At 40.6% G+C, this 27,904-nt stretch overlaps 1 protein-coding gene across 4 annotated transcripts; it reads left to right on the forward strand.

The window, feature by feature from the left end:
* Positions 1-27,711, forward strand: SNAP47 (synaptosome associated protein 47). 4 transcript variants are annotated; one of them, XM_026039680.1, is made up of 5 exons: positions 1-25; positions 7,226-7,781; positions 12,731-13,215; positions 17,100-17,227; positions 25,618-27,711. In XM_026039680.1, exons 2-5 carry the CDS (start codon positions 7,285-7,287, stop codon positions 25,762-25,764), a joined length of 1,257 nt encoding a protein of 418 aa, XP_025895465.1. In that variant the 5' UTR covers positions 1-25; positions 7,226-7,284; the 3' UTR covers positions 25,765-27,711. The 4 variants fall into 4 exon arrangements, with proteins under 4 accessions (XP_025895465.1, XP_025895467.1, XP_025895464.1 ...); XM_026039682.1 differs by lacking the exon at positions 1-25 and adding an exon at positions 64-80; XM_026039679.1 differs by lacking the exons at positions 1-25; positions 25,618-27,711 and adding exons at positions 2,333-2,373; positions 19,339-19,889.
* The last annotated feature ends 193 nt before the right edge of the window (positions 27,712-27,904 follow it).

Here is a 27,904-nt window from a genome sequence, read left to right on the forward strand (position 1 = left end):
TGGAGGCTGCTGCGCCGGGAGGCAGGTGAGGCCGCGACCGGGACGGGGCGACAGGGATAAAGATAAGAGTAAAGATAAGGGTAAGGATGAAGGAATGGGACGGTTGTGGTCTGGGTTGCAGGAGGTGGGGGTTGGGGAGGTCCCATCTAGGTTTGGGGGAGGTGGAGCTGAGGAGGGTCTTTCTTAGGCTTTCAGAGATGAGGGTTTTGATCTGTACCCGGTATTAGTGGTGGCTGGAGTAGACCTGGAGGAAGAGATGAGCGTGGAACAAGCTGAGCTTTGGCTTGAGGGAGGATGGGAGATGGGGTAGTATCTGGATGTGGATGTGAGAGGGAGTTGTGGCCTGGTTCTGGGAAAAGGCTGGAGATGAGAGATGGGGAATCGGTCTGGGGGAAGGAATAGGCGGTGGGGGAGCTGTGAGGAAGCAGGCTGGAGTATCCAAGCTAAGAGTAGGAGAGAGGAACAGGAGGAGCGGAGGTGGAGAGTGGGCCTCTGGTCAAGGTAAGGGAAGAGATGTAGGAGGGAAAGAAATGGGGGCTGGGATGGGGTCTGGCCTAGAAGTGGAGAAGAGGAGGTTTGGGGAGAGTTCATCTAGGCCTGTGGAAAGAGATGGGACAGGCAGGGAGCTCACCCAGCATTGGGAAATGTTGGGGATTATAGGATAGAATGGGATGGGAAGGTCATGGTGGAAGGTGTTTGTTTCAGCTCGGGTTGAGAAAAGGAACAGTAAGAATGGAGATAGTCTGGGGGAAGAGAAAGAGGAGGAGATTGTGGGAGGACAGATGAGGACTCATCCTTGACACGAGGTGGACACCATGGGGAGAGAGGAGCAAAGTTAGGGGAGTGTAGAAGTGTCCGAGTTTGGGGTTGGAGTGGTTGTTTATACTGTGTCATAAGGCTAATGAGGTTTAGCTTGGATGCCGTGGGAGCTGGTGTGGGGTAAAGCATGGGATGTGAGACAGTGCTATTCAACAACCACCTAAAACTTAGTTGTTGCTGTCCTGCTGCTTTGTGTTGCTCTGTACTTTTAATCCATGCCTCAGAAGGGCAAATGAGAGAGAATTCCTAAGTCTGGAGTCTTTATAAAGGGGGTTGAATCTCTCTGGGTGCCATAGTAAAGAAATACTGTGAATCCTCTCTTGCTGATTGTCTTGGTGTGTCACCCCTCAGTACTTTGTGTTTTGTAGAGTTTCTCGGAGAATCCTGACATGAGAAGCCTGGTGGGGCATCATATTAAATCCTTGGTAAAAAGGAAGGAGATATCATTTGTCCGGCTTTATAAATATTTCTACGATGGAGACTGTTGGGCTCAATGTGTGTTGAGCTCTTTATTTGCCAGACACTAACATTTCAGAATAAACAGGCAAAGATACTGACCCTAAGGAAAATTCAGAGAATGGAAAGTAAACACTAGTGCATCAGAAACATATGCAGAAAGCAAGCGTGGGATGTTGTGCGGATAATTAACAAGGACAGACAAATCTATGACTGGGTTCTGGAGGCTCTGAGGTAACCACATTGCAAAGGGACTGTTTTCTGTGTGCGAGGTGTCACAGCACTCGAGCCGCATACGTAGATGCATCTTTTCGCACCTGGGGCACTTACTAGTACTTAGTTTCATTAAATGGTCTTGAAGCACTTCACAAGAGAGCATGAGTCACCTCCTTTTTATAGAAACAGCGATGGAGTTGTATATTAGCAAAGGAATTTATATAATGTGGTGACACAGCCGGAAATATAATCCGCATCTTCTTGCTTCTAATCCTAGTTTTTGCTTTGTACTTCTGTGTATAACTGTCTATGATACTCCGTTCAAATTTGGTTTGGCTCTAAAAAAGAGATGAGTCACAAATTACAGTGGGAGGTGAACGAAATATCCCGTGTTTGGTTACCCAAATCAGGAGAGAATATCTATGCCAGGAGGACTATAAGCAAACATGTAGACAAAATCATATTTCTGTAGCAAATCTGAATGAATTCATGATGAAAATACCAGGTCTTCCAGCCTCTTCCACTGTATGCGTGAGTTTAAGGATTGGGTATGGGTGAGAATGGGTGAGTTTAAGGATGCTGTGAAGTTTAGTAAGTTTGTGACTATAAACTATTTAAAGCCTTTTGTTATTTTCCTACCTACCTAGTCCTTTGGATTGCATTGCTTAGCTTCCTTTGCTTTCATTTCCTCCTTTCCTTTCTATGCTGCCTTTTCAGCTATCAGTCCCTCTCCTATCCACCTGTGACTTTTTGTTTTGCTAAGTAAGCTGTGTTCCTTTTAGCTCTGCTTTGTACTTCAAGATTTTCCCAACAATCCTTGTTTACGTCCATTTGTTGAGCTCTTTATTTTTTCTTCTTAAATGCAGGTGTGTGCTATTCTAGGTGAGGCTTTGTCAGTATTTTACAAAACCCTGAATATGTCACATCTTGTCATGCAAGGCATTCCCAGCCATGTTTTGGGAGGAACAGAAAGAGGACCCATATAATGCTCAGTTACAAGTGATGAGGTCAAAACTATTACCGGGGGAACTAGGGAGAGGTCCTGAATTTCAGGTCATAATTCTTTATCCTAATTCAACAGTGTTAACTGTCAGAAAGTTTGTAGTTCAGGGTTTCTGAAATGTGAGTGTCAAAGTTCAGAAAATATCAGGAAAAAAAATCCTCTGATTTTGAAGGATAGTACCTGAGTTATTTGGTGTTTAGCAAGTAATTTACTGTTCATGTCAGTGATGAAGTTGGTGGTAATGATAACTCTGCCTTTCTTTACACAGACTGAGTATAGTAAGTTGTTCTTGGTATGTAGATTCTGCCCTAGCACGTGTGGAAGAATTAGAAGCAAGGGTTAAAGCAATGCACATTACCAGTAGATAAGAAAAACAAGTTTCTTTACGATTGACTCGAGGAGAATAGGATTCCCAAAGTGATAGTGTAAAAGTATTTTTTAGCAGTTCAAAAAATATAAACACAGCTTAGTACCTTTTCAGAAATTTGTAAGCAACACCGTGTGAATGTCGTGGTTGAGAAATATATTTAATGACATTCTCCAGATAACAACAACAGAAAACCTTCATAACCTTCTGAAGTTGTTTTTGGTTTTACTGTGGTCAATTTTTCTGTTTTATTTGGGCTACTTGAAGTCTTGTTTCAAATTATAGTATATTACTGAATGCTCTTAAACAATAGCTTGTGTTCTGTAGCATTGTTGACTTATTTTTATCCCTGAATAAAATAATGTTTGTTTCTCCCATGAGATTTTACATTTATGCAATGTTCACATTTCCTCTGAGAAAGGGAAAAAAAAGAGTTGTGTAAATGTCGCAGCAGTTCAAGCTTCATTACGTATTGGAAAATAAGTGGTGGAACAATGCGTTGATTTAATTATGAAATAGATCTTTGCTGGAAAATCCTGGCCCCAGGCACAAAAAGAAGGTGACTGTCAGTCCTCAGAGCTCTCAGGTGAGTCAAAAGTCATATGACCCAAGGCATGCACATATATATACCCACGTGGAGTGAGGACTGCTTTTAGTCTGCTGGCGTGAGAGGACGTGTTCTTGTTATCTAGGATTAAACATGCTTCTCTAGCCTTTATATATAGCCTTTTTTTGTTTGGTAACAGACATACTGGGATTTTTACTTCAGCTGCAGTTTTGTACCCTGTCTTTTGCACTTTGAAAAGGGAGAAATACAAATCTACTTGCAGATGGACAGTTCTGTAAAGATATCAGCCTCTGAAAGGCTGCCTGAGAACAGACTGCCTGTGGATAGAGGTAAGAAAACTGCATTATGGTTAGGAATTATGGCTCAGTTGTGAGAGATACCAGATATTAATATTTAAAAGCCTTAATGGTAGAGAGGAGGCTTGATAGGAAGTGTGCCCTTGATAGGGAGCTGCTTCTGTCTTTGTGGAACTGTGTACATTTGAAAACAGGCTTCAGGCTGAGATTTAACAAAATTTGAGTTACTTGTTTGTTTAAAATTCTTCCCTCATAGTCAAGCTGTGCTTGGAGATTAATATTGTTGCTAGTAAGGTCTAGGAGTTGTTTTTGAGATGACATTACATTCTGCTGGTCCTGTCCCAGCAGTGAGTACTGGAAAACCTGCGTTTGGTTCCAGCTTTCCCTTGTGATCTTGTGCAAGACATATAATCTTTCTGTTTCATCATAGTTTATAAATCCTTGGCATCATAATTTGTTGTGAGCAAAGTATGGACATGAGGCTTTCAGAAACTGGTACAAGTACCAAAGTTGCGTTGGACAAGCCAAAAAATGATGTTGACTACTTGATATGAGTTGGGATCTAGCTGTGTCATGACTGCTTTACCGAATCTGATACCCTCTTTGGATAAGGGACTGCTGGTGGGTTTTTATGGATTTGGTGGAGACTCCTTCAGAAAAATCATTTTGCTTTTACGATATATTTAGGATATGAGGAGCTTGAGGGTTCAACACAAGATTTTTGTGTTTGAATTGGCCAAACACAAGATTGTGTTTGAATCGGTCTTTATGTCCGATTGCTTTCATATCATGGTTAGCAATACTACTGAGGGAGAGGCTGAATGTGGTGTATTGGTATATATGGTGTTTTAAAACATATAGCTTGCTGAATTGTATTGCTATGTATTGTAAAACATACGTTCTTGCTGAATGGCTGCCACACTCAAGCTTTTGGATATTTACTATTGGTGAGGAGGTTGATATTGGTAGTTTATGAAGATATCTCCCAGAACTGAAAAGATTACAGCTGTCCGGAAGTCATAGCTTTTACTAGTTAAACCTAATGTAAAATTACAGTTTGTAACCCAAAGAATCACAGAGTCACAGAATGGTTCAGGCTGGTAGGGATGTCTAGAGATCTCGTGCAACCCCCTTGCTCAAGCAGGAAACAACTTGTTGATGATAAGATTTAACATTATTTTTTTTTTTAATAAAATAAAAATTATTTTAATTATCCTTGCTCTTAAATGTAATAAAAATCTAATTTATGTTGTTACTTAAACTGATGCGATTATTGGTGATAGTAAGAAAGTGTGCTATCATACACACACAACCGTGCATCTGTATTAGAAGCTTTTCTCAGCTAAAATATCCTGCCAAAGTTCCTTTTCTGCTTAATGCAGTTCTGGAATCCCACTGCTAATATTTCTTTCTTTACAGTCACACTTGGCTATTAAAAAGTTGGTTTTTTTTTTTCTTTTATTTTTTTTCCCTGATTTTCTGTGATTTTTTTTTTTTCTTTTCACATAACCTTTAAACAAATATTGTGATCGGCTGCTTGCAAAGCCCGAAGTGGGGAAAAAATGTGTTGTCTTCAGCAAATTTGTCTGATCTAACATCATTGCATTAGAGAAAATCACTTTTGTTTTGTAGAAGAAGGAATTGAGGCAAGCACTTTTACCTCTTTCCCTAAACTATGTAGCAAATAATTGATAAAGCTGTTAAAAATATTTGCTAAAGCTTAAAAATATTTGCTAGAGCTTGTCTTGTCATTGTTTTGTTGACTATAGCTACTGTTTTAGATTGAATTTCTCTAGGTTTCCTTCCAACTTTGGTGGCCCAATGTATGGTGAGCAGTCTCTCTTTATAGAATATGACCCAACATGAGTAGTTCTTATTTCAATGATTAAGTTTTAAATGCCTGTGATTAAAACAAATCTTTGGACCTGGACCCAGTGTTGGGGAGTACTATTTAAGGGTTACATGTGAATGTGCAAACTTCAGAGCTCAGCAATGACGTAGCAGTCGGAGAGCTCTAGGAGATCTTCAGAGTGTGAGTTGTTTGCAAAACTGCTACTTGAGAAAGCACCACTAGCTTTATTTCCTTTTTTTTTTTTTCTTTTTTTTTCTGTGCTTTAGCATTCTTAGGCCTTTCATTAAGGGAACAGATCATACTGAAGTCAAAGTGTTATTGGTGTCACTATAATTTGTCTGTATCAGTTGGACTGAGTTTTTGTGCTGGGGATCATTTATTATGCCGTGTAGGTAGCAGAACACCTCAAGATAGTGTTGTAGCATTGATCCATAAATTGTGATCCATCAACGGCGTTCAGTATATAATGTTTGAGTAATAGAATTACTATTACTTAATAGCTGTTCACAAGGAAGTTGTGGAATGTAATTGCTCTTTAATGTTTATGCTGAATACTCTAGGATTATGAAGGAAGTGTTCCAAGAAGCAACCTGGCCTTGGATTCGAGAGCCTCCTGGGGAGCGTGGGAAGAGACACAGACCTAGATGCGTTTCATTTAAGTTACAGTTTGGGATTGTTTTGATGTAAGCAAGGCAGGCCTGGGGCATGTGACATTGCTGTGATTTCTTACTGGGATTCCAGATGACAGTGAGTAAGTCTGAGGGGATTATGTTGTGTCAGCAGATGACATCAGAAGCTCCCAGCAAACCATGTGCTGTTAGAGAGGTGCAGTGGAATCATCACTGCCCTCTGTGTTACGTTTCTTCATGCTGAGCTGACGAGTGTCAGTTCTGTGGTATCTGTAAAACCAATATGATCATTGAAACCAGAAGCTTTAGTAGCCACTTGAGATGTTTAAATTTCTTTCTTTCTTTTTCTTTTTTTTTTTTTGCATTTTCTTTCTGAGACGAAGCATGAGGGTTTGAGAGAGGTGTGGTTTCTGAAGAATATTACTCCGTTTATAAATTAGTTCTCTGTTTCAATAAGTATGTGTTCTGGCCAGTGGGGGATTTTAGTTTCACTCATGCTGTTGAATTGGATTGTATTTGTAACACATTTTGGATTGTATTTGTAACACGTCTGAGTGTTGATACCTGTTTTTTTGTAGTTTCCCTTCCACCTAAATATATAAACAGATGAATATTAACTCCTCTGTCCAAAACACTCACTGCACAACAGATATTAAATGTCCACTGTTAATTCAACAGTAATTTATAAATGTGTCTTTTTAAATTGTGTGCTGAAATATGAGATGATAGCAAGGGGAGCAGTGCTGTTATGGAGATAGCGATATTACCAGCAGCCCTGTTTTGAAAGGGCCGGTCTTTTCTGACATAGATATTCACATGGCTAGGGGATATTTGCCAAATTTTGTAATTCACTTCCAGCTGTTGCTTTGCCTGTCTTGCATGGATACCCAAATGATATCAGGAGAACATGGGAAGCTGTCTAAAGACTTGAGTAGTTATTTGAGGAGCATGTTTATAACTTCAGCTGTTATATATTGATAAGAATCACTTCTTACATATTTTTTTATCTCTTATTCTAGTTTCTCCCTCTGGCTTTGAGAGTGTTGTTCTTGCAGAAGAGGATCTGAACGGCGAGCTGATGAACGAAGAGATCCGTATCCATAGCTGGCCTTGTTCGTACTATTTGGATACCAACAAGCAATGGGTCTCTGGCAGACTCTCCCTGACTCCTGTTGCTATCAAATTTACAGCTGACAAAACTGGTGAACTTTTGGTCAACTTCCATCTTTCTGGTATCAGCGAGATCAAGAAAGAATCTTCAAATTTAATCTTCAGCTCCCTCACCATCTTGGAGAAGAATACCAAGCACTGGTTCAGTTCTCTGCAACCGAACAGAAATGTGGTGTTCAACATCCTCGAGCACTTCTGGAGGGAGCAGTTGCTGTCAAACCAAGGCACAGGAGCAGAAGCTGGGGCTCTGCAGTCCACGAAAGGAAAGGAACTGACTGGCTTGTTGGCAGGTTCGCAGAAACGGCTGGAGGACACGGCAAAAGTGCTGCATTACCAGGGCGAGCAGTTTGATAACATCATGAGAGGACTGAACAAAATCGAAGGAGATATGGATGTCGCAGACAGGTACTGCAGCATCCTCTGAGCTGTGGGATTGTACTGTGTGTGTCTAGAAATTCAGGGGCAGATCCAGAAAGCTCTTTAGACCTAAGCTCTGTTGACTTTCAGTGAAAGCTCAAGCTCGGTAAATCTAGTTCTTGCTGTAGGATTTTGTTTCTGTCTTCCTTTTTTTTTTTTTTTCCCTTCCTCAGGAAGTTATCCTTGTGTCTTTATGCCTGTGCTCTGTCTTTCAAATAACTTTGGAGACTCTTTGGGGATTTTGGCCACAATTGGCAGAATGGTAGAAACCTCCAGAGCAGCTAGTTAGAGCAAAAATCTCTATAAAAATCAAAAATTTCTTTCCTCTATAAATGCTCCCACTGAAAGACAGTAGGAGACACTTTCTCTGTGTGTAAAAATAACACTTTAGGTTGCTCTTTGCCTACAGAGTGTATGTAGCTGAGGACTCTATATTGCCCTTTTGCCTTAAAAGAACTTAACTGTCCAGCTGAGAGCAGCAGTGAGGACTGGGCCTGTGGTACAGGTGTAGTCAGAGAAATGGCTGTAGAAACAGGAGGTCTCTTGTATTTTTAAGTTGTACTGCTTCTAGCCTTATGTGAAATACTCCCTGCCTTTAGATCTCTATGGAATTAGTTCATTTTATAAGGGAAAAAAAATGGATTGTTTTGTGCAGCTCTGAGCAACCTGCTGAGCTGTGTCTCTGGTGTGGTGATGTAAGAACCAGAGCGCCAGGATTGTGCATCTTTCCCACTCCAGTACTAGGCCATTTGTAGTATTCTCAAATAGCCATCAGAGCCAAGTAATTCCAAAGATATTAGCCACAAAGTGCATTTAGGTAACTGGGATAAGAGATGTGGTGCACACTTGGGATGCTGCTTGTGTTTAGTTGTTGCAGAAGTCAGTGTGAACAGTAAAGGGTTTGTGTCTCAGTCGGAACACTTTTGCTTTTCAGTGATTAACATTTAAGGTTTTTCTGTGCTACTTTGTGTACTGCAAGTTGGCAGTCCAAAATAGACAGTAAGGTTAAGGGCAGCGTTGTAACGTTTGAAGATATGTTGCTCTGAGCTTCTTTGTGGAGCTTCAAATGGCTGAATAAAGAAACATACACAATAAAGTTCAAACCAGTTTCTTTTGGAAGAAACATCTGTTTTCAGATGGATATCATGTCTAAAGAAAGTGTTGATTTCATAGTGATTCTGGCAATATTCTCTGTGCCCTTTAATGAAAAGCCAAGATAACTGAGAGCTTCAGCAATAGCTTTTAAGGCGCTGTAGCAATAAATAGTGAATAGGAAAATAAATACCTGCTCATTGTTTTTGGAAGACAGCTTTGTTTTAGGCTAGGGTGTATTGGGAGGTATTATTTGTGAATCTGGAGTGTTAGATGCTTTGATTTAAAGAGGGAAAAATCAAGGAAGACATTGACCAAGTGTTTGATGAGATTCTGTTTTATCTGCAATATCTTACAGTTTAACCAGCTTGCTCAGACTAAAGTAGGGTTCAGAAGCTATTAGCCGAACTGTTTATTTTACCCTGTGCTTTTCGGGGCAATTCTAATACTTATTTCTAATATAGTTTATCTGTGTGTGTGTGTTTTCCCATAAAGCTGTGTCACATTGGCCCCTTTATCATCCTTTTTGTGTTTAAAAGTTTGTTCAACTTTATCTTGCCTATATGTGTGGGCTCTTTTGGATTATTAATTCTATCAGATGTTCTGTGCACCAGTTTTTGTACTTACATAGGCCTGAGTACATGCAGCTGAGTACATCTTGCTAGCAGATGTTTGGAAACCAAAAGTAAACATAAAAACACATTCACTGGTTCCCTTTTAATATATTCATATGAGAGAGGGCAAGGCATTTTGTTTGCTAATTTCATTTTAAGGAGTGGTTGTAGTTTTTTGATGTACTAGTGACCTCCCAGCAGAAGCCAAGGGAAGCTGACTAGACCACTTGTTAGGTCTGCAGAAAAACTTGCCTGCAAATCCTGACCTTGTGTGACCAGAGTGTCACTCCCTTGGGAAAGAGGAGAGAGGATGGGCAAAGGGACAAAGAGATTAAAAGTAACCCAGTGCACATGCTTTTCCCATAGGAAATATGAAGAAGCAAATCTGTTTTACATGAGAGATTTAATAACTCTTTGTAAGTTGACATTGCCTCAAAGTCCTTGTTGTATCTTATTTTTGTGTGTGCACATATATGTTACTATTTATATAGCAAGAAGAAGATGAAAAACATGCTTGGTGGCCTGTAGAAATGAGATCAGGAGGAACATTAAAGTATGACTTTTAATTTGGAAGTGAGTGTTAATGGGGCCTTTTTCCCCTCTTTTTATCTTCTTTTTCCAAGCTGAACTTCAATTGAACCTTGTAGTTCCAGAAATCAGCCCTAAATCTGTGATACTGTGTCATTTCCAATTCTGTTATTGCAGAGCTGTGACCTTTTTTTTCACTATTTTTTTAAAAAAAATTTATTTAAGGAAAGCATTTTCAGAGGGCAGCCGAGAGCTCCAGACCCATTACTCATCTCGCATGCTATCTACATAAATATCTGATGTCCAAGCTGTCGGTGGGAGTAGACTCTTGGAACAATTCATTCTGCCTCCCTCTGTTATTCATGAATTCGGTGGTTTACTGAGTATGACTTTTCTATTTTTTCACAAGATGTCTTTTTTTTCCTTTTCCTAGCAGATTAATTTCTTTAAGCAGGTCTATTTTGAAGCTGGTGCACATCTTCCAATAGCTAGTAGCCAAAGTGTGTTTAACTAGAGACATCTTTTTTTCCAGATTAGGCTGTGTTTGCAGTCAAATTAAGATTTAAAAATTGCAAAGTCGTCTTTGAACTGTTCTGATTCTGTCGTGGAAAATAAATTATTTCAAATAAATATCTTGGGAACAGCACTGCTGCAGTGCATGTTGTATTGGGCAGTACTTTTCTAGAGGGAACTTTTAAAGCAAATTAAATCAAGCATGCTCCCCAAAATACCGCAAAAGCACTAATGATTTCAGTCTAATAAGGCTTTTGTCTCTGAGATTTAAGTCATTAATAGTCTTTCGGAGCATTAAAAAAAGGAGTGTTTCCTTAAATGTATCTTTTAAGTGTGACCAGGCCTTATTTGAGGTGTTCTCTGCAGCTTGCGTGTTGGTGGAACATGTCTGGTTTCTAGACAGCTTTAGACTACCTATGGTAAAGAAGAGATGGTTCTTTCTTGGGTAGAAGACTTTTTTTGGTGCTGTTCTTTTGGTTTGGTTTAAAAAACAACTTCTTCCCCCCTACTGCTTACTTGAGAACCCATTTTGTACCTCCAGCAATGGCTTTCTTGTTCCACCTGTGATTGAAAGACACATTGAGAAGCCTTATTTTAAAGGGTCATGTTTGCCTCGGTGGCCTGGTAGCCCATGTGGTTTATGGGCTTCCAGGAAGCTTGCTGCTGCTTTCCAGAGGTTTTTTTGAGCATCAGATGCATCCCAGGGAGCTGACAGCCTCTTCCTACACATGCCTGCAGCTGGAGATGGGTCCCACAAGCCATGGGTGAAAGAGGAGGTAGCTGCTTGACCACTGCGTGGTAGGAAAATCAGTTGCATGGTGGCAGAGATAGGGTTGTGCAGTTACTGTCAATTGTGTGGAGAGATGTGGATTGGCCACAAAGACTTCCTTCCAGGGCTCAGTCATCCTGCTAGAGAGGATGGGGCAGCTCATCATGCCCTTTAGATATTTATCTGGGATTTGTTCTCCTTACTACGCATGGAGATTTTAACAGTGAGGGGAGAAAATGTTTGTAGACGGTGATATGGCTTGTGAACTTGTGTTTTCCTGCAGGTGTTCCTCAAGCCAGCTCCCTATAATGATCCTAGCTTTTTTCTGCCCTTCCTGAGGAGGGCTTGCTCTTTTAATATGTACGAATTTGGGGTAAGGATAGAGGTCATGGAGAGAATGAGAGAAAAGGAGCATAATAAGTGTCAGCGTCTCTCCTTTAACCCATCTAGACCTAGATCATAGATGGGCTACACGGCACTTTGGAAATTAAAGCCAAAATTACTTCTTTTCCCCTCATTCCCATTTCTTTTCCCGTAGAAAGACTGTGAAGCTTAAACCCGAAGAGATCTGTGATACTCATTCATCCTTGGGAGAGGTCCCTAGAAGGGGGAATGGGCTCTGTTGATTTTAAAAAGGCAGTTGTCTTATGTCCCATGTTTCATTGTATCTTCTTTTTAGTTGCTCATGCACGTGTTGTATCTTTCTTGCCTACAGCTGATGAACTTAGGTGCCTGCTGTTCATCTTCATGGTTAGAAATGAGAAGCTTTAGTCCTTGTGTTGGTTCTGGCTATGTGGTCTCCCTTGAGGAAGCTGCCTAATTCCTCCATAAAGTGAATCCAATTACCTTTAAGCTAAGACAATGGTTTGCCAGCAGTGAGGCCCTTCTCTGTAGAGACTAAGCCAATATTCAGCATGAGATGGGACCCAGCAGGCAATCTCTGTTGGGCTTTTCAGCCTGAGCTTTGCACCTGCGTTGTTATAACTTGCAACGGGAATTTGGGAGTTAGGGCAAAGCAAAGGGTGGCAACAACTTGTGCGGCTGAGGCAGAGAGGAATAGAAAAAGAAAAAAAGGCGGAAGGGCTGAGTGCCAAGTATGGAAACACTGAGCTAAAAGGCAGTGTTAGCTCAATGGATGAGTGTAAATTGGCTTGAATAAATGTAGTTGGAAGCTGGATTTCTCACATGAGAACAATGAGGTTTTGGGACCGCTTTCCAATATAATAGCGGATGCAGGAAAGCTTTTTTTGTTTTTAATGTATGGATGCTGGTAAGTTGTGAATAAGATTGAGATGTGAAATAACAGAGTGCAGGATTCAGTAATAAGAAATCTTTTCCTTCTGTGGTAATGTGCTTTGAATTGGTGGGGTAGTATGACCCTATTGGCTTTTCTTCTTCTAACACTCTCTTTTCTGCTCCAGATTGTTGACTGAACTCGAATCTCCTTCTTGGTGGCCGTTTAGCAGCAAGCTCTGGAAAGCACCTTTGGAAGCCAAGCCAAAGGAAACTGCCACAGTTTCCGATTCAAAGAACCAGGAAGGAATCATAATTAGAATTCCAGTTATTATCACCCACAGAACAGACTCAAATGTCAAGCCAGGAAAACTCACGCTCCTCGCTTCTGGCCTGGAAATCAGTGACTGCAATTCTCAGGTCATTCACCGGTTTGAATCAAAAGATGTAGATGATATCAGAGTTCATACACCGTATGAAATCAGCGTTCGCCAGAGGTTTATTGGTAAGCCCGACACCTCGTACCGGCTGTTGTCAGCGAAGATGCCCGAAGCCATCCCAATCCTGGAGATGCAGTTTAGCAAGAAGATACAGTTTTTGGAAGATGCCCTGGCATTTGCTGGTGCCAGGAAGTCTCCCCAGGTAGATTTGGGCACCTCCATTTGGCAAGCAGGTGGGTGACCAACAGCAACCCATTGGTAATCAAAAACACCAGCTCTGAAAGCTTCCAAGTGGTTTTCAAACTCAGAATATTGAATGATGTTTACAGGGAAGGGCCTTCCTCCCTGCCCTAGCAGTGAGACTATGTTCATGATAAAAAGTGAGAAGTAACTGCTGGTTGATGCAAGGCCTTCTTGGCAAGAGGAAGGGTGTGAGGATAGAGGTGACATAACTGTGCGGTCCTGTTTGGATGTAATTGGATTTATTTTCTCAGGGACACTTTAGCAAAATCTGTGAGTGTAGGTGCTGAATCTGAGGTGTCTATAGGGGCCCAACTGCTAGATCGTGCCACGCGCTCTTTGATGTGCTCTCAGCTGCTGTTTTCACTAACTCTGCACCAGTTCGTGAGAAGGATTAGCTTAATCTGAGTTTCTTTCAGCTGCTGGTTTGCATTTTAGCTGCAGTGTCCCCTGCTTTCTCCCCCACTCCCAATGTCACCGGTTTAGTATTATGGTCCTTTGTGGAATGGGTGAATCGCCTCTCGTCTTTTCACTGCATACTCCAGAGTGCTTCGGAGTCCTGTATTGTTGCTGTTTTACTTTTGGCAGTTTTGTAGCTGGAAGCGTCTCTGCTTGAAACTTGTTTTCCAGTTAATTGCAGAAAGCTTAAAACCAGCTTCCAATTCGACAAGTTTTGAAATTGCATGTGGGATAAACGCTATGCCTTTTTTAAAAAAAAAAAAGGAATTTAGTAGTTTGAGAAGTTTGTGGTTTTTGGATTACAAAAGAAACTGAGTTTAGTTTTCTTAGATTTTAGTTCTCTGATTCATTTGAATGCATAGTTCAGTCATTTTAAGAAAACATAGCAGGAACTGAAATCCTCAAAAACCTTAATAAAATTACTACTATTGCTTTTTTTGTTTTTTTTTTTTTTTTTGGATTCCCTTGGAGAGCTAGTGAATCCATGTCTTTAAGAATTTAATTCCCTAAAAACAAGAGTGGAAGTTCTCTCTTTCTTAATGGTCAGTAACAGAAGAACAAATCTGTGAATGAATGTATTGCTGCCATGTTAAAAATGAGGGGGGAAATTCTGTAGTAAAATAATGGATGAATCTATTTCTGTGCACAAAGCTAAAACTAGACTTCAGCAGGGAGGATAATGTTCTCTTTTTGATGAGTCGTCGAGGGCCATAGCTTGGAAAAGCTTGTTAATTTTTAAGGAAATAAGTCTTGGGCATCTGGCACTGAAATGTCAGCACAACAACTTAGAGGAAAAACAACCTGCTGCTTTCTTAAGCACTGAGTTATTCCAGCAAATTGGTGCTCAGTTCCTGATGGTCTTAAGGCTGGTTACATAAAATAATTGGTTATACAGCCCTACTGTGCTTAATTTCCTACTGCTCCACTCTGTTTGCATCTGAGTCAGTGAGTCAAGGATATTGCTCTCCTACCCCCACCTGCATTTGGGCTGTTTAATTTGGAAATGTCAGGGAAGAGAACTGGAGCTTATGGAAATCATGACTTCTCCAGCTCGACCAAAACCCTTGTTTGTTCCTTCCCTGGTATCTGTCACTCTTGGGCTTCAGTCACAAGGTGGCAGTCACGGACTGTGTTTTAAACCTCTGGGTTTTTTCCACGGCTGCTCACGTGATGGAAATAGTGATTTAAAAAAAAAAAAAAAATATTTATTTTCTCTCCTTAATAGAAAGGGGAAAAATAAAGTCTGTCTATATGCAGAGACATGCATGCATAATGCACATAAAATTTGTGTGTTTTCAGATAGCAAACATGGATTCGGAGGCTTAGAGGAGGCATCCTTGCAGGAGAGGCAGCTTAGTTCATGGTCTTCATTGTGCCCGTCTATGCAAGGAACATTTTCACTGTTGTAGCATCACCCAGACCCTGCCTGTTTTCACGAGCACTGTTTTAAAGCTGGACACATTACACGTTTGCATAAATAAATGCAACTCAACTGTCCTTCCTAAGCGTTTTGCCTTTATTTTGTGTAGGAAAAGCGTGTCACAAGTGTTTTCTACACACTAGGTTATCCGAAGCTATTTTAAACTGCTTTGCATTTTTTTTCTGACGGGGTTCTTCTGCACTAAGTCGGATGGGGTTTTTCATGGCATGCTAAGGACACAGCTCAGCAAGGTCTGCTTTGTAAGGGGCGTGCTGCAGGAACCAGCGCTTTCCCCCACTCACATGTTCTGTAATAACAGAACCTTAAATAAGGTGCATCTGAGAACTGGCATTTTTAGTCTTTTTTATCCCTTTCAAAGTTCCCGAATGCTTACTGCTGACCACTGTGACAGAGTGGTCACTTTGGTTTGAGTTTCCAGTGTTTTGCTCAGAAGCTTGGTGATCTCTCAGTTCTCACGTGGTGGCACTTTCAATGGTCCAGCTTGATCCAACAAAACTAAACAAAATTTGTTTTTTGATCGATTCCAAACACTTGTACCTTTATATTCATTTTACTTTCTATTAGCAAAATAAAAGCCTGATCTCATTTTTGGCGATCTCCCATTCACATTCGCATCTTCAGTGCGATGAATGGAGTGAAAAGGATAGATTTCTTGTTTTTAATGAAATAATCAGCATACGAGGATATTCAACTGATAAGAAACATAAAGAATCTTGCCTGGCTGTTTGCTGCAGTAGGAAACCCTGCCATTCCCTCCCCCAATTTGTCCTCTGTGCGAGATCACATCAGTAATGTGCCATAAGCAGAGGGTGTTTTTGTGCTTGGTTCCTAGCCCCTCCAAACACAAGGGGCACTTGAGCCAGGGTAACAGTAGTACAGTGAATGATTTGCCTGTCTTAAATCTTGAGTCCAGTAACTCTCAGACTGATAACCGAATAATTCCCCGGATTATGATTTTTGCAGTAATTACTTGAGAGGGATTTAGGGTTTGGTAGTTGTGTTTTTGCTTTTGTCTCCCTTTCTGTGGAGCAGTAATGCTGCACAGAGCAGCTGAGAGTTAGGTCGTCAGCCAGCTCGGCACCAGCTCCTCAACCTCGCCGTGAGCTCTCACCTCCAAATTTCTGTCCTGGCCTCCTCAGCAGTTGCTGGCCCTGTTCTTTGCAAGGTTGGGCGATATACTTGCAGGTGGCAGCTAGGGAGCCTTAACATTCTTCCTTCCCAGTGCCTCTAGGTGGGAGAGCACTTTGGAGACGGCTGGAGCTCCTCTGGAAGCCAAGATGTTCAGCTTGGGTGTTTAGCACCCATCTGCATCAGATATAACAACCCTTCCTTGCCATGCTACCCCCTGCCACGCTCCTGGGTAGTATCACGTAGTGCCACAAGAGCTGGTGCCTTAAATAAAGGTTTAAATGAAGGTTGTGCCAGGAATTGCATCCCTGCAGCTTTACTGGGAGTGGCTGCTAGTGTTGGGATTGCCCTTCTGGTACGGAGGTTTGATGACTTGGCTCTTGGCCTCTGACCCAATCACTACCTGTAAATTCTTTAATTTAAAAGATTAAAGCAAGAAGAAGCAGCAGATGAAGGTTCATCATCTGTCCAATTGAGAATGTTTCGCTGCTTTTTTTTTCCTTTGCTCAGATGAATGCTCAGAGCACAAAAAAAAAAAAAAACGTTCTCTAGGTGTTGCCTTTAATAAGGAGTCATCTTAGCAGTCTAGTATCCTCCAGGTTCTGTTGTACAAAATAGAGCTGGAAGCCTTTCTAGCAGACTGGAAGTCACCTAGAACCTGTCTGGAACCTCTCTGGAAGGCTGGTTGGGCAAGGCCAAGGCAAGGCTGGGCCTAACTTCTCCAAGTGCACTCAGAGAAGCTCCAAAGCTGCTACTGCTCAAAGCACAGATCACTGGTTGCTGTTACCGCAAATTCTTTTGGTTGGAACAGGAGATGGCACTCTTTGACCATGGGAATTTCTCTTGCAGCCACCGGCCTCTTGGGAGGCGTGATGCAGCCCGAATCTCCAGTGGGAGGAGAAGGGATGGACAATGAGCAGGTTCAGCTGCAGAGTCACGAGAAGATCTCCGAGTCGGAAGCAAAAGAGCTGAAGCAGGTAGCGTTGAGATAACCCTGTTTGTGGTTGTATGTACTCATCATTTCACTCCCTCTTTCTTAGTAACACTCATATTTTTTCTTCATCAGAAACAGTCTTCTGTCCTTAATGCAATATTCCCTAATTGTAGATTGACATATTTAAAAAAAATAGCCTAATCTGTGATTAAAATACATCTATAACTTTTTTTTTTAAACTATTTTAGGCAAACTGACAGTTATCAGCAGGCCAAATATTTTAACTAGAGGGTTGTAACTCAAGGAAAGTTTAAGCTGTTTCCTCTGAAGATTAAAACGTTTAACAATTAGACTGATCACTACAAGCTTTCTTGTTTTTTCATTATTCAATCTTACTCCTCTTACTAAGGAGTAGCAGCCCATTTTCAGAAATATCTGAAAAACTGAACAAAGTGTTTTGTAAACACACAAAGAGAAGCTATAGTGGGGAATTAAGTGTGGAATCTAACACAGGGTAGATAGAGAAGGAAAAGTGTTTGGAGACTTTACTGGGAAAAAATTATTTAATCCAGCCTATTGTTCCTCAAAATATCTCTTTAAGGAATTTCTCTTTTAGCTGATGTTTAGAGATTTTTTTAGTGAAGCCTTCTCTATCCCTAGTGTGTGGTTGATTTGAAAAAGTGAACTAACTAGAAAAAAAATGAAAGAAAAGTGGCTTTTACTTGTTTTCCATTTAGAATAGGATTACTAATGATGATTATAGCCTCATCAGAATATGTGGTTACAGGCTAAAGATTATTCTTGAAGTACATTCTTTCTTTTTCCTAGCCTCTCATTCTCTATTTAATATTCCATCAGTAGCTTAGTGATAGCATCGTGCAAAGTCTTTGCTAACCCTTTTGCCTCATTCTACACAGCAGTTTTGCAATTCTGTCCCTTACTTTATAGTTAGGAATCAGAATACAACCACTCCCTACAGCTGAGTGCATTTGAGAGTCACAAGTTGACAGCAGTGACTAAAGAGTAACTAAAAATGTCTTTTAGTTTGTTATTCATAGGTGAATACACTTTGTACAGTTGTTACGTAATTGTTCCTCTCTTAAATGCTGCCTTTTCAGCACTATAATTGTGACTTGCCTCCAGACCTGGAGGTGCTCAGCACTGTATGAAGGGCTCTTGGTCATGAAGGGCTACTGAAGATGCACATTTACTTTGAGAGACCTTGGGGCAGGTGCCTACCAAGAAGGCAGACTGGGCAGTTGTGTAGTTTGGCTGCTTTCTAATGGGGTTCATGACAAATGCCAAAGCTGCCGTACACTAAAGGTATTGCAGAATGCTCTCTTGGCTTTAGAGATGCAGAGCTTGAAACTCCATCTGAGTAAGCCTTTGAATGGACTACTATGCTATGTTAAGGTTTTATACTGTATTCCTTCGTTTTGTAATTGGTAAGCAGATTAAGCCCATAAATAGAAATCAAAGCAGGGAAGTAAGAGCCTTCACTCCTGGTTTGATCTGTGTAACCTTAAGTCATGATCTAGGATGTAGGGTTCTCCTTGCTGAGGTGTAGTCTGCTCCTCTGTCCTCTGTAGACTTTCAAACACATCATGTGGTCTGAGCCTGCACCAAGGGCTTGTCTTTGTTATTACAGCTGCTCTCAGAGATGCTTTGCACAACTTTAGTTCTCCTCCTGCTTTGCAAATGAGCAGGAAGTGGTGACTGATCATATTTGCAAAGCATTTAGAGATCTGGGGTGAAAATTGTTTTAAATAGAGGGCATTAATGTGTGCTGCAGATAGTGACAACTGTAACACTTCTGGGAATGAGCTAAAGGTATGTGGAGTCCTTGTGTTAGTAACTGCAGTACTTTTCTGAGCCATTTCCTTCTTGAAGATTGTTTATTCCAGCTTATTCCTTGATAATCTTTAATGCAAGTCCTTTTTTTTTTCTTTTGTTCTTAAGAAAAAAAATCCCAAGCCCAGAAAAGCCCTGTTCTAACCCTCTAAGAAAGAGGAGTTCGTGATAAAGAGATAACCTTTCCCATTGCTTAGTTTTGTCTCTGGTTGACTTACCTTCTATTCAAAAAGATCTTACATTGATAACAGTAGATGTTTTTGCAACAGGACTTGCTGACTAATATTAAATTCCTTCTACTAGAGCTGGAAGCACTGAGTGGACTGGAGTTGCAATGGGATACCCAAGTAAAACACCTCATCAAGGCTTCACGAAGGGACATTTGTGTTAAAAACACAGTTGGTGGCAGTGTGAGCTGTGCTCCTTAGCTGTGTGACAGAGATGGAGAGGAGAAGGAAGCCCATGGAGGTCTTATGCTGCCACCCATTGCCTTGCTATGACTGTCATAATGTCACTGGGTGAGGCAGGGGATGTGATAATGTTAGCTTAAGGTCCGTGGTGGAGGAAAAGGAGTTCTCTTCACTGGTTTTGCATTTATTTTGCCAAAGCAGTGCTTGCTAGATACCCCTAGCTAGCTACTCCCACCAGAGAACTGTTGTTCCTGTTTACTGGGCATATGGATCACATATCCCATTAAAGATAAATGATATATGAAGAAGGCCCTTCTGTAACATTTCAGCAAAAACATATCTTAATGAATATTTTTGTTTCCTTCACGTCTCTTCTATTCTTGATGATTCATTTCAATCCTTCGATAAATTCAATCTCTTCTGTGTTTGTTTACACTTTTTTCATGTCCTCATCTCAGGAAAGCACAACTATTAGGTCAGAGAAAAAGTGTCTTGTTGAGGAACTGTTTATTCCAAGTGCTAAATACCAGATTTGCTCATGGGGTGACCATATGCCATGACCAATAGCGAGTGGCAGACAAGTAACGTTAACAGACACAAGCAATTATTGTGCCTTGAGTTTTTGTTGGTTTTATTTCGAAGGCGAGAGAGAGCTGAGATCCTCACAATTAACGCTTTGTATTTGCTTGCGTGTAATAAAAAGATTTGATAATACCAAAATAATAATAAAGCTGTAGTTAAGCATGTGAATCTGGGTGTTTTTTCCAAACAAGACCAGTGATTAGACTTTTTTTCAGTACTTGGAGTGCTTGGTACACTCTGAGAAAGTAAATAAAATCAGACTTCCAGATCTGTCCGAGAAGAAATAATAGGAGAATAAGGTAATAAGTAATTATTGGCCTTTTGCATCTGCCTCCAAGCCCCTCTCCAGATGCAGCAGGGTGAGATGTGGGCAGATCCTAATGGCTTCAGTGCAAAGTCACTCAATTTAAGTAAACCCTAAAGGTTCCCCCATTCATTTCAGAATAGGACTATGAGTATTTTAAGTGAGGTCCCCCCTTCTATCTCTTCTGCAGGATTTTAAGCACAGAGGTAGAGCTATATGTCAAATCCCTGTGCCTCATGCTCTAGGTGTGTCCCTGCTGGAGCAGGGATTGGACTACATGATCTCTAGAGGTCTCTTCCAACCCCAACTATTCTGTAATTCTGTGAAATCATCACAGCTCCCTCTCAAGACCTTTGTTTGCACCACAGTTCATAGTAAATGATAGTTCCTTCTGTCTCAATAGCTAACAGGTAAATTTGGCTGAGGAAATCGCATCCAGGAACCATTTCTGGTTGTGGATTCTACGTGCTCTGCCCTAGCATTCAAAATTCAAGGATAACGGAGTAGATTAAGTTAGGGGGTTGAGTAGGTCAAACTTGTGAACTTTCTTGCATTCCAGCCCTTTCATTATCTCACTTTGACTGCTGGATACTCCGTGTACTGACATGGTATTTCACAAGTTTTAGCCAAACTACATTATTATGGTGCCATCTCAGGACCTGAACTCAGTCTGTAAGGTGGAGAATTGTCTTGTAGTCTGATGCTTTACTTTTTGACTATGTGGAATATCATAAATAATTGTGTTAGCTCCTGAGCAGGTTCTTGGGCTTGGTTTTATCTTCTGTTAATCTAGCGATGTGTGTCTTGAAATTCTCCAGGTAGTCACATTAAGAGCGAAGTGGAAAGTACTTTAACTCCTCCTTAAATTGATATAAAAACAGGGCAAATGAGTCATGGTCTAAATTGCTCTCCATTGCCTAGAACCTCTTGGATCACACAGGAACCAAGGGCCTGTAGTTGGGATGGAAGCTTCTATTCATGACAAGGCTCAGGTCTACTGTGATTGAACTCATTATGCAGGAAGGATTTGGAGGGAAGTAGCAAATTTTCTTCCCTCTCCAAAGTGTGAATTTTGGGAACACAGGAACATGGGAAACATGGGAAGACTAAGCAACTTGTCTGAAGTTGCATAGAAGGTCTCTGCCAAAGCCAAGGGTCTAAATGACATTTTCCAAGTACTAATCCTGTGTCAAAAATCCGAAGCTGTTCAGCTCTTTTTTTTTTTTTTGGATCTGAGAATGACCAGTGCTTGCAGGAAACATACATTTAAAAATTCTTTGATAGATCATATATGCTGTTTGTGTTACAAATAGAGAAGAGTTTTACACCAAGTTTTCATGTCTTGCTTGCCAACCCAAATTATGGTGCAGAAGGCATCGCTTCTCTTCAGCGAATGGCAGAACTAGGTTGCTGTAAATTAGACATCTTGCCATCATTTTGCTTTGCAAAAATTGTGACCAGGTTTGACCAGACTTCAGAGTCCAGTACTTGATCCAACAAGCTCTCGATGCTGTGCCAGAAGAGAACTCCTACCCATTTAAAGTCCCAAGGGCTTGAGCTTGAAGCTGGATTACAGATGAAAGTGAATCATTCTTTTTTTATTATTATTTTTTTCCCCATTTTTTATTTCTTCTTTTTTTTTCTCTCTTTTTTTTTTTCCCCCCCTTTGGTACGAGTCATCTTTCCCTGCAGCATTTCAAGTCAGACCTAATTGGCAGGTAAACTGAGCTGAGCCCCAGAGCTGACTACGTTTCCATTTTACTGCTTTCGTGTTTTTAAAAGCTTCCATGTTCTCAACAATTGTGTCCTTTTGTGTGTTTTAAATGTTAGTAGGCTTTACTAAATGTGAAACCTATCAAAAGTAATCTGGTTTAAAACTAAAAATGAAGTGTTTGTCCTGGCAAATGTGGGCCACATTTTAAGTCACAGTTTTAATTTACTAATAAAGCTGTTGCCCCCTCAAGAGATGGGGAATGGTGACTGTCCTGGGTTCCTTTTTATGTCCTCTTATGCTACCTCCCTCCCAAATTTACTACATTAGGTATATTTGAGGCTGTCCCTATGTGTAACCACGTTTACCTCCTGGCCTCACCTTGGCGAATTTCACAGATTAAGTTGGGTTGGGTGAGAATGTTACCTAGGAATGTGACAGGCAGCTAATGGTGCTTGATGAGATCTCCCTAAGCAGCCCTTGTGGCAGCAGAAGAGGGAGAGCCTGGACAGAGGAACTCCTACATCAGGCCAATGATCTTGAAGGCATCAGTGGATGCTTCTGCTTTTGTTCTGCGTTGAGAAGCAAATTTCTGAATGCTCTTGAATAAAATGCTTTGTAAATTTGCTAAAAATATGCCAGCAGGGTTCCTTTTTAAATCAGCTGCAGATTGAGATTGTACATATATATATATGTAAAAATGTACACTTTATTTCTTGTGTTTCTTCACACACAGATGGCTTTCATTGATGGAGGAGAGCAGAAAATGGGAAAAGTATCTATAGCTTCTAGGCAAAGTAGCTGCTGTTGATCTGTTTTAGCTGGAAGTTCATCAGTTTCATCTTTCCAAGCCCAGATTTCCCACATGTGAGCCCTTTTCGCAGGGGCGAGCTTGAACCCAGATCTCTTCCCTTGCAGCACATACCTCTCACTGCCAACCTTTAGGATGTGCTGGAGTGTTGAGATCTGAAGCGTGTTACATTAGTATAAAGAATCAAATGTCTGCTGGAGAAGAGACTGGATCCTACAAATCTTTTTTTTCAGCTGTAATTTGAAGCTGGCCCTACTCTTTGTTGGGATCAGTGGACCAGATGACCACTCCAGAGGTGTCTTCCAAACTTTATTCTCCAGTTTTTATTACTGCAATTTACATTCAGTGCTGCTCTGTAAAAGTCATTCCACACTGTAGCAACTACTTTATTGTATATATCTATATTGTATATATCTATATGTCCGTATAGATAATTATCTAAGTGGAAGAAGCTCAAAGGAAGGACTGAGGGATAGCCACCTTGTGCTTCCCATATCCACATAGTCAAGGCCCTTAGTGGAGACCGTCACGACCTTATTTTATATCCCTGTCCTGGATCACACTGAATAAATCTGATCACGTCATTTGCCTTTTGGTGTGTATCCTAAAAACATCTAACAGCTTGGGGAATTCATCCTTGCTTTACTGTTAGCCTGAAAGAACCTAATGTGTTTCATTTGGGATAGAAACGGAATTTTCTCAGCTTGTAGTTTTGGTAAGAACGGAAGGCGGCAGAATAGGTTTGATCCATGTTTTGCTGTGTGTTTTTTGCCTTGGCAGCCAGATTACAAAAGCACTTTTTTCTTTTCTTTTCACACAGCCATGTTTCTAGCTGCTTATGATTTATGGAAGGAGCTTGGAGATATTTTATATGATAAATCTTACTGCTGTGGCCAACATCCAGCTTGAGATGATGCATTTTGTTGGTATAAAATTCCCCTGTTGTTCCTGTTAGATATGATATTGCTCACTGCTTTTCTCAAGCCAGTGACTTGTGTAACTGCAGACTTTTGGACTGCTGTGGAATTCAGCCCCAGATGTGGAAAAACTGGTCTTTGACAGAGGCTTTCTGAGAGCTTATTCTATATGTTCTAAAACAACAAGAAAAGAAGTTTTGAGGTACCAGCTACTACAGAAAAGAAGAGAAAAGATTAAGGATTAGAGTACAGCTTCTTTCCCTTTATCAAAAAAAGTCCACAGATGTATTGTGTTAAAAGGTTGCAGTACTGGTACCTTTAGTAGTCTTATCTAGATGCTAATTACTAAATTACAACTCAAGTAATGAAGTAATATTACCTAGTATCACTGTAGTTGATATCATGGACAGTGTTGGTAGGATAATTTGTTTTCTTGGAGATTGCTATTCCAGTTCATTGGTTAAGCTCCTCTTATGAACTGGGCAGCATGCAATCATGGATCCTTCCATGGATTTCTGAGGAAGGAGAACATATAATTCAACAGGAGAGGAAACCCCTTTCTGATATGAAGGAATTGGGAAGCTGCGTATCTCAATCCATGTGATGTGATGCAGGACAATCTTCCAAAACTCCTGTAGATGTGTCTGAGAAAGGCAGCTGAGTCTTGTCAAGTCACCTGTGCCAAACAGGTTGTTTCACTTCACATTAACAAAAATATTAAGGGAGGAGCTACAAGGGCAAAGAAAAGGCAGTGATATAATTTGTTCCTTAATCTACTGCTAAAAAAGAGCCAACCTTACAGGGTAAGGAATTAAGATGAATTTCTCCTGTGTTGGTTCGTTCTTTGTTTGGGAATCTGTTGTTTCAGATTATTCAGATCTTATTATTCAGGTAAGCTGTTCAGAAACAGCTTATGCTTCATAGATATGATGGTCAGCAAACATCCAAAGTTGCGATATCATTTCTATGGGGCACTTCACCTGAAAAGCCCTATCCGCAGTAGTCCTAATACAGCATAGTAAGAGTGAAAAAGCATGGTTGCCAAATTCTTTAAGCCAAAAGTCATCCGTAACCATCACCTAAGCTGATCTTTATTGCTTTTCAGCTTTGAATTTCACCGGTTCAGTTTGTTGACCATCATATCTATGAAGCGTAAGTTGTGTAGGGTTGTACAGCAGTATCCTGCTGCTCACACCTGGGGACAGAGTGCTAGGTGATGCCTGTGTAGTTTATCTCAGGCACAGCTTGAGTTTGTCTGGCCACGTTGGCATCCTTGCCCACCACACTGCCCCTCTAGTCCCTTGAAAATGCTTTTGTTCAGATGCCTAAGGCTCGCTTCTTCCCTTCTGCTCCAGCCATCGTCACTTCTTTCCCCAGCAGATTGTAATGAAAGAACCCGGTTCTTCTTTGACTTGATCCCCATCTAAGGTTTAACCTTTCTGGTTTTGCAGCAGCACTGTTTGCTGCTCATGTAGGCTCTTGGGATGTGTTTCAGGACATACGACGTCTCTGAGATGCAAACCAAAGAAGGAGATGATAACAGAGCCAACAAAAGTTGATTTTACGTTGTTATTTACTTCTGTTTCTTTTTCCCTAGTATTTCAGACTGGATTCTGCTGTGTTCTATTCCAGTGCAGTGTTACACACCTTGCTTCAGTTTATTAGCACAGAAACACCAATTTGGTTTTTCTTTTTCCTGAGAATGTTGCCAGCACAGGTCAGGACACAAGTTCAACAAATGATAAGTCATTTAAAGCCAAGAGTTAACTAAATTCCACGTGTTTGTAACACTTCTCAAGGAGCAGGCTGACGGTTCAGTGAAAGCTCTCGGTCTTTTCTTCTGACAGATCCTAAAGAAACTGAAGGGCCTGGCCTTAGAGACAGAGGCAGAACTGGAGAGACAGGATGAAGCCCTCGACTCCATCACCTCCTCGGTAGACCGAGCAACGCTGAATATCGACAAGCAGAACCGCAGAATAAAGAAGCTGACGTAGCAGCCTCTGGGGATGGTGATGAGAAGAGGAGGAGAATCGGGCACTTGTGTTTTTAAGGACTGTTGCTTTATAGACACTTTGGTTCTGGGAGAGCTGTTCGCAGTATTGTCTGAAATACGGTGTTGCCGATGCTGCATTTCTGAGAGATGCAAAATTGTCTCCAGACTTAGATGATTTTTGAAGACTGTTTTAGGGTTAAAAAGGCCAAGATTTTTAATCATGGTGAAACAATGAGAGAGAATTCTCTACTACAGATAATCTGTAAATATGGTGTGTTGTGGTTTCATCTCAATCAGTTTTTATGCTGCTGTTTTGTGTTACTGCTTTTGAAAGACTATTTCTAATTTCAACATAGAGGTGAGGGAGAAATAAACTGCATATGAGACTTCTTTAGATGATTACAGCCTATTAATTGCTTTTCAAGGTCTTTCTTGAAAATACCTAATACCTGAACTAAGGCCCAGATGTCTAACTGTTAATCATTGGGACTTTTTTTCTTTTTTATAAACTAATGCTGAAATGGGCAAATGATGGTGGTAAAACTCTGTGAACATTGAACAAATAGATTAGAGGGGTTTCAGTCATGTTTTTAATATACCCAGTAATTTTATAAGGATAATGAAGGGCTGGCGGCCACAGCATTATATTGCCGTGTCCTGGGAAAGCAGGGGAGTTGGATGGTGAATGTGCACGTATTGGTTAAGACATCTTCTGGATGAGCATATTTAGTTGTTGCCATTACACAAGTGTTTTGCTTACTGAAATCACTTATTAAGAGTAAGTGCCAAAGTTTCAACACCTGCATCTCTTTTCCAAAAAGGGATTGCTGAGTCCTGATGATCATAGACCCAGTCTTGATGATGGTTTGACTTAGATGATCTGTAGAGGTCCCTTCCAACCTTGACCATTCTGCGTCTGTGTCTTTTGACAGTTGTACAGGTCTACAGATCAATAGAGTTACTATTGATTTGCGGTAACTGGGGAGGAAGCGTGTCAAGACTTCTTGTAGCCCTAAGTTTCTCTAATAAAAGGGAGTGGTTATCAGTTATTGCCTAATATTTTTCACTGAGTTTACAATTAGCTCCCTCTGGTCTGTGATCAGTGGAAACCTCTTCCCCCCTGAACTCACTGGCTACTATATGGAAAGGATTCCAGGTAACCCCATGTATTGCCTGTAGCAGAGAACTTGAAAGATAGACTTGCTGGTCACCTCACATTTCACTGACTTTCACAATTCATCAGCTATTTTAGTTCAAAGTAGCTGTTGTTATCTCTTCATTTTTTAGTGTTTTAATATGTACAAAATTCTTATTGTATTGCTTTTAGAATACAACCCACAGCACTGTTGGTGCAATATTTTTAACGAGTGAAGCTTTCAGCTGTTTATTCCACTGGCAGTTGATATATTTTTTTCCTGTTTTCCAAGTAATACAGCCTACCTTTTAAAGAAAGGTATAGTAAATGACAGTGTGTTGTTTTTAAGACCTTGTTCTCACTTGTTTTGTATTGCTTCATATTAGTTTATTAGTATTGGAGAAAATTGTACTTCTGCACTGCAGGTCCTTCGTTTAACAGTTCGAGTTGTTACTGGCATGCACTATATCTAGTTGCTGAATATGGTGATTATCTATACATACACAATATGTACTGTGAAATAAAATATTGTCTGGAGTTCTCATTTTTTTCTGATACCCAAATCACTGTTGTTTTACTGTGAGAAGACGGTAATGTTTACATAACTAGTTAATTAAAAATTTTCATTTTGCACACCGTATATGTTAACTGAACCTGGTGTTGACTAGGAAGGGGTCTCTCACCTTAATTAGTCTAAACCAAGGTTGCCAAAAATACTACTTGCACTTAGTTTACTTTAGCATTCTTTGTGCCATAATATTTATTATTGTGGGTTTTTTTTTAGCACCACCTGTTGTATTTGATTCTGTAATGTGTTTTGTGTTAGTCTATCGTGTCCATGCTTAAGCACAATTGTAATACTGTTTGTAAGAAGTGAACCTTTCTAGAGCTGTACATTTGCTGCCTAGCTGAATTTCATCCACCCGGAGGACTTTCAGTCATATTAAATATCTTGGAATAGCGATTTTTCTCTCTTGCCTGCTTATTTTTTTAACAAAATATTTAC

Source organism: Nothoprocta perdicaria, unplaced genomic scaffold (genome assembly GCF_003342845.1).
Source record: "Nothoprocta perdicaria isolate Ctin4 unplaced genomic scaffold, notPer1 scaffold_237, whole genome shotgun sequence".
Classification (NCBI taxonomy): Eukaryota; Metazoa; Chordata; class Aves; order Tinamiformes; family Tinamidae; genus Nothoprocta; species Nothoprocta perdicaria.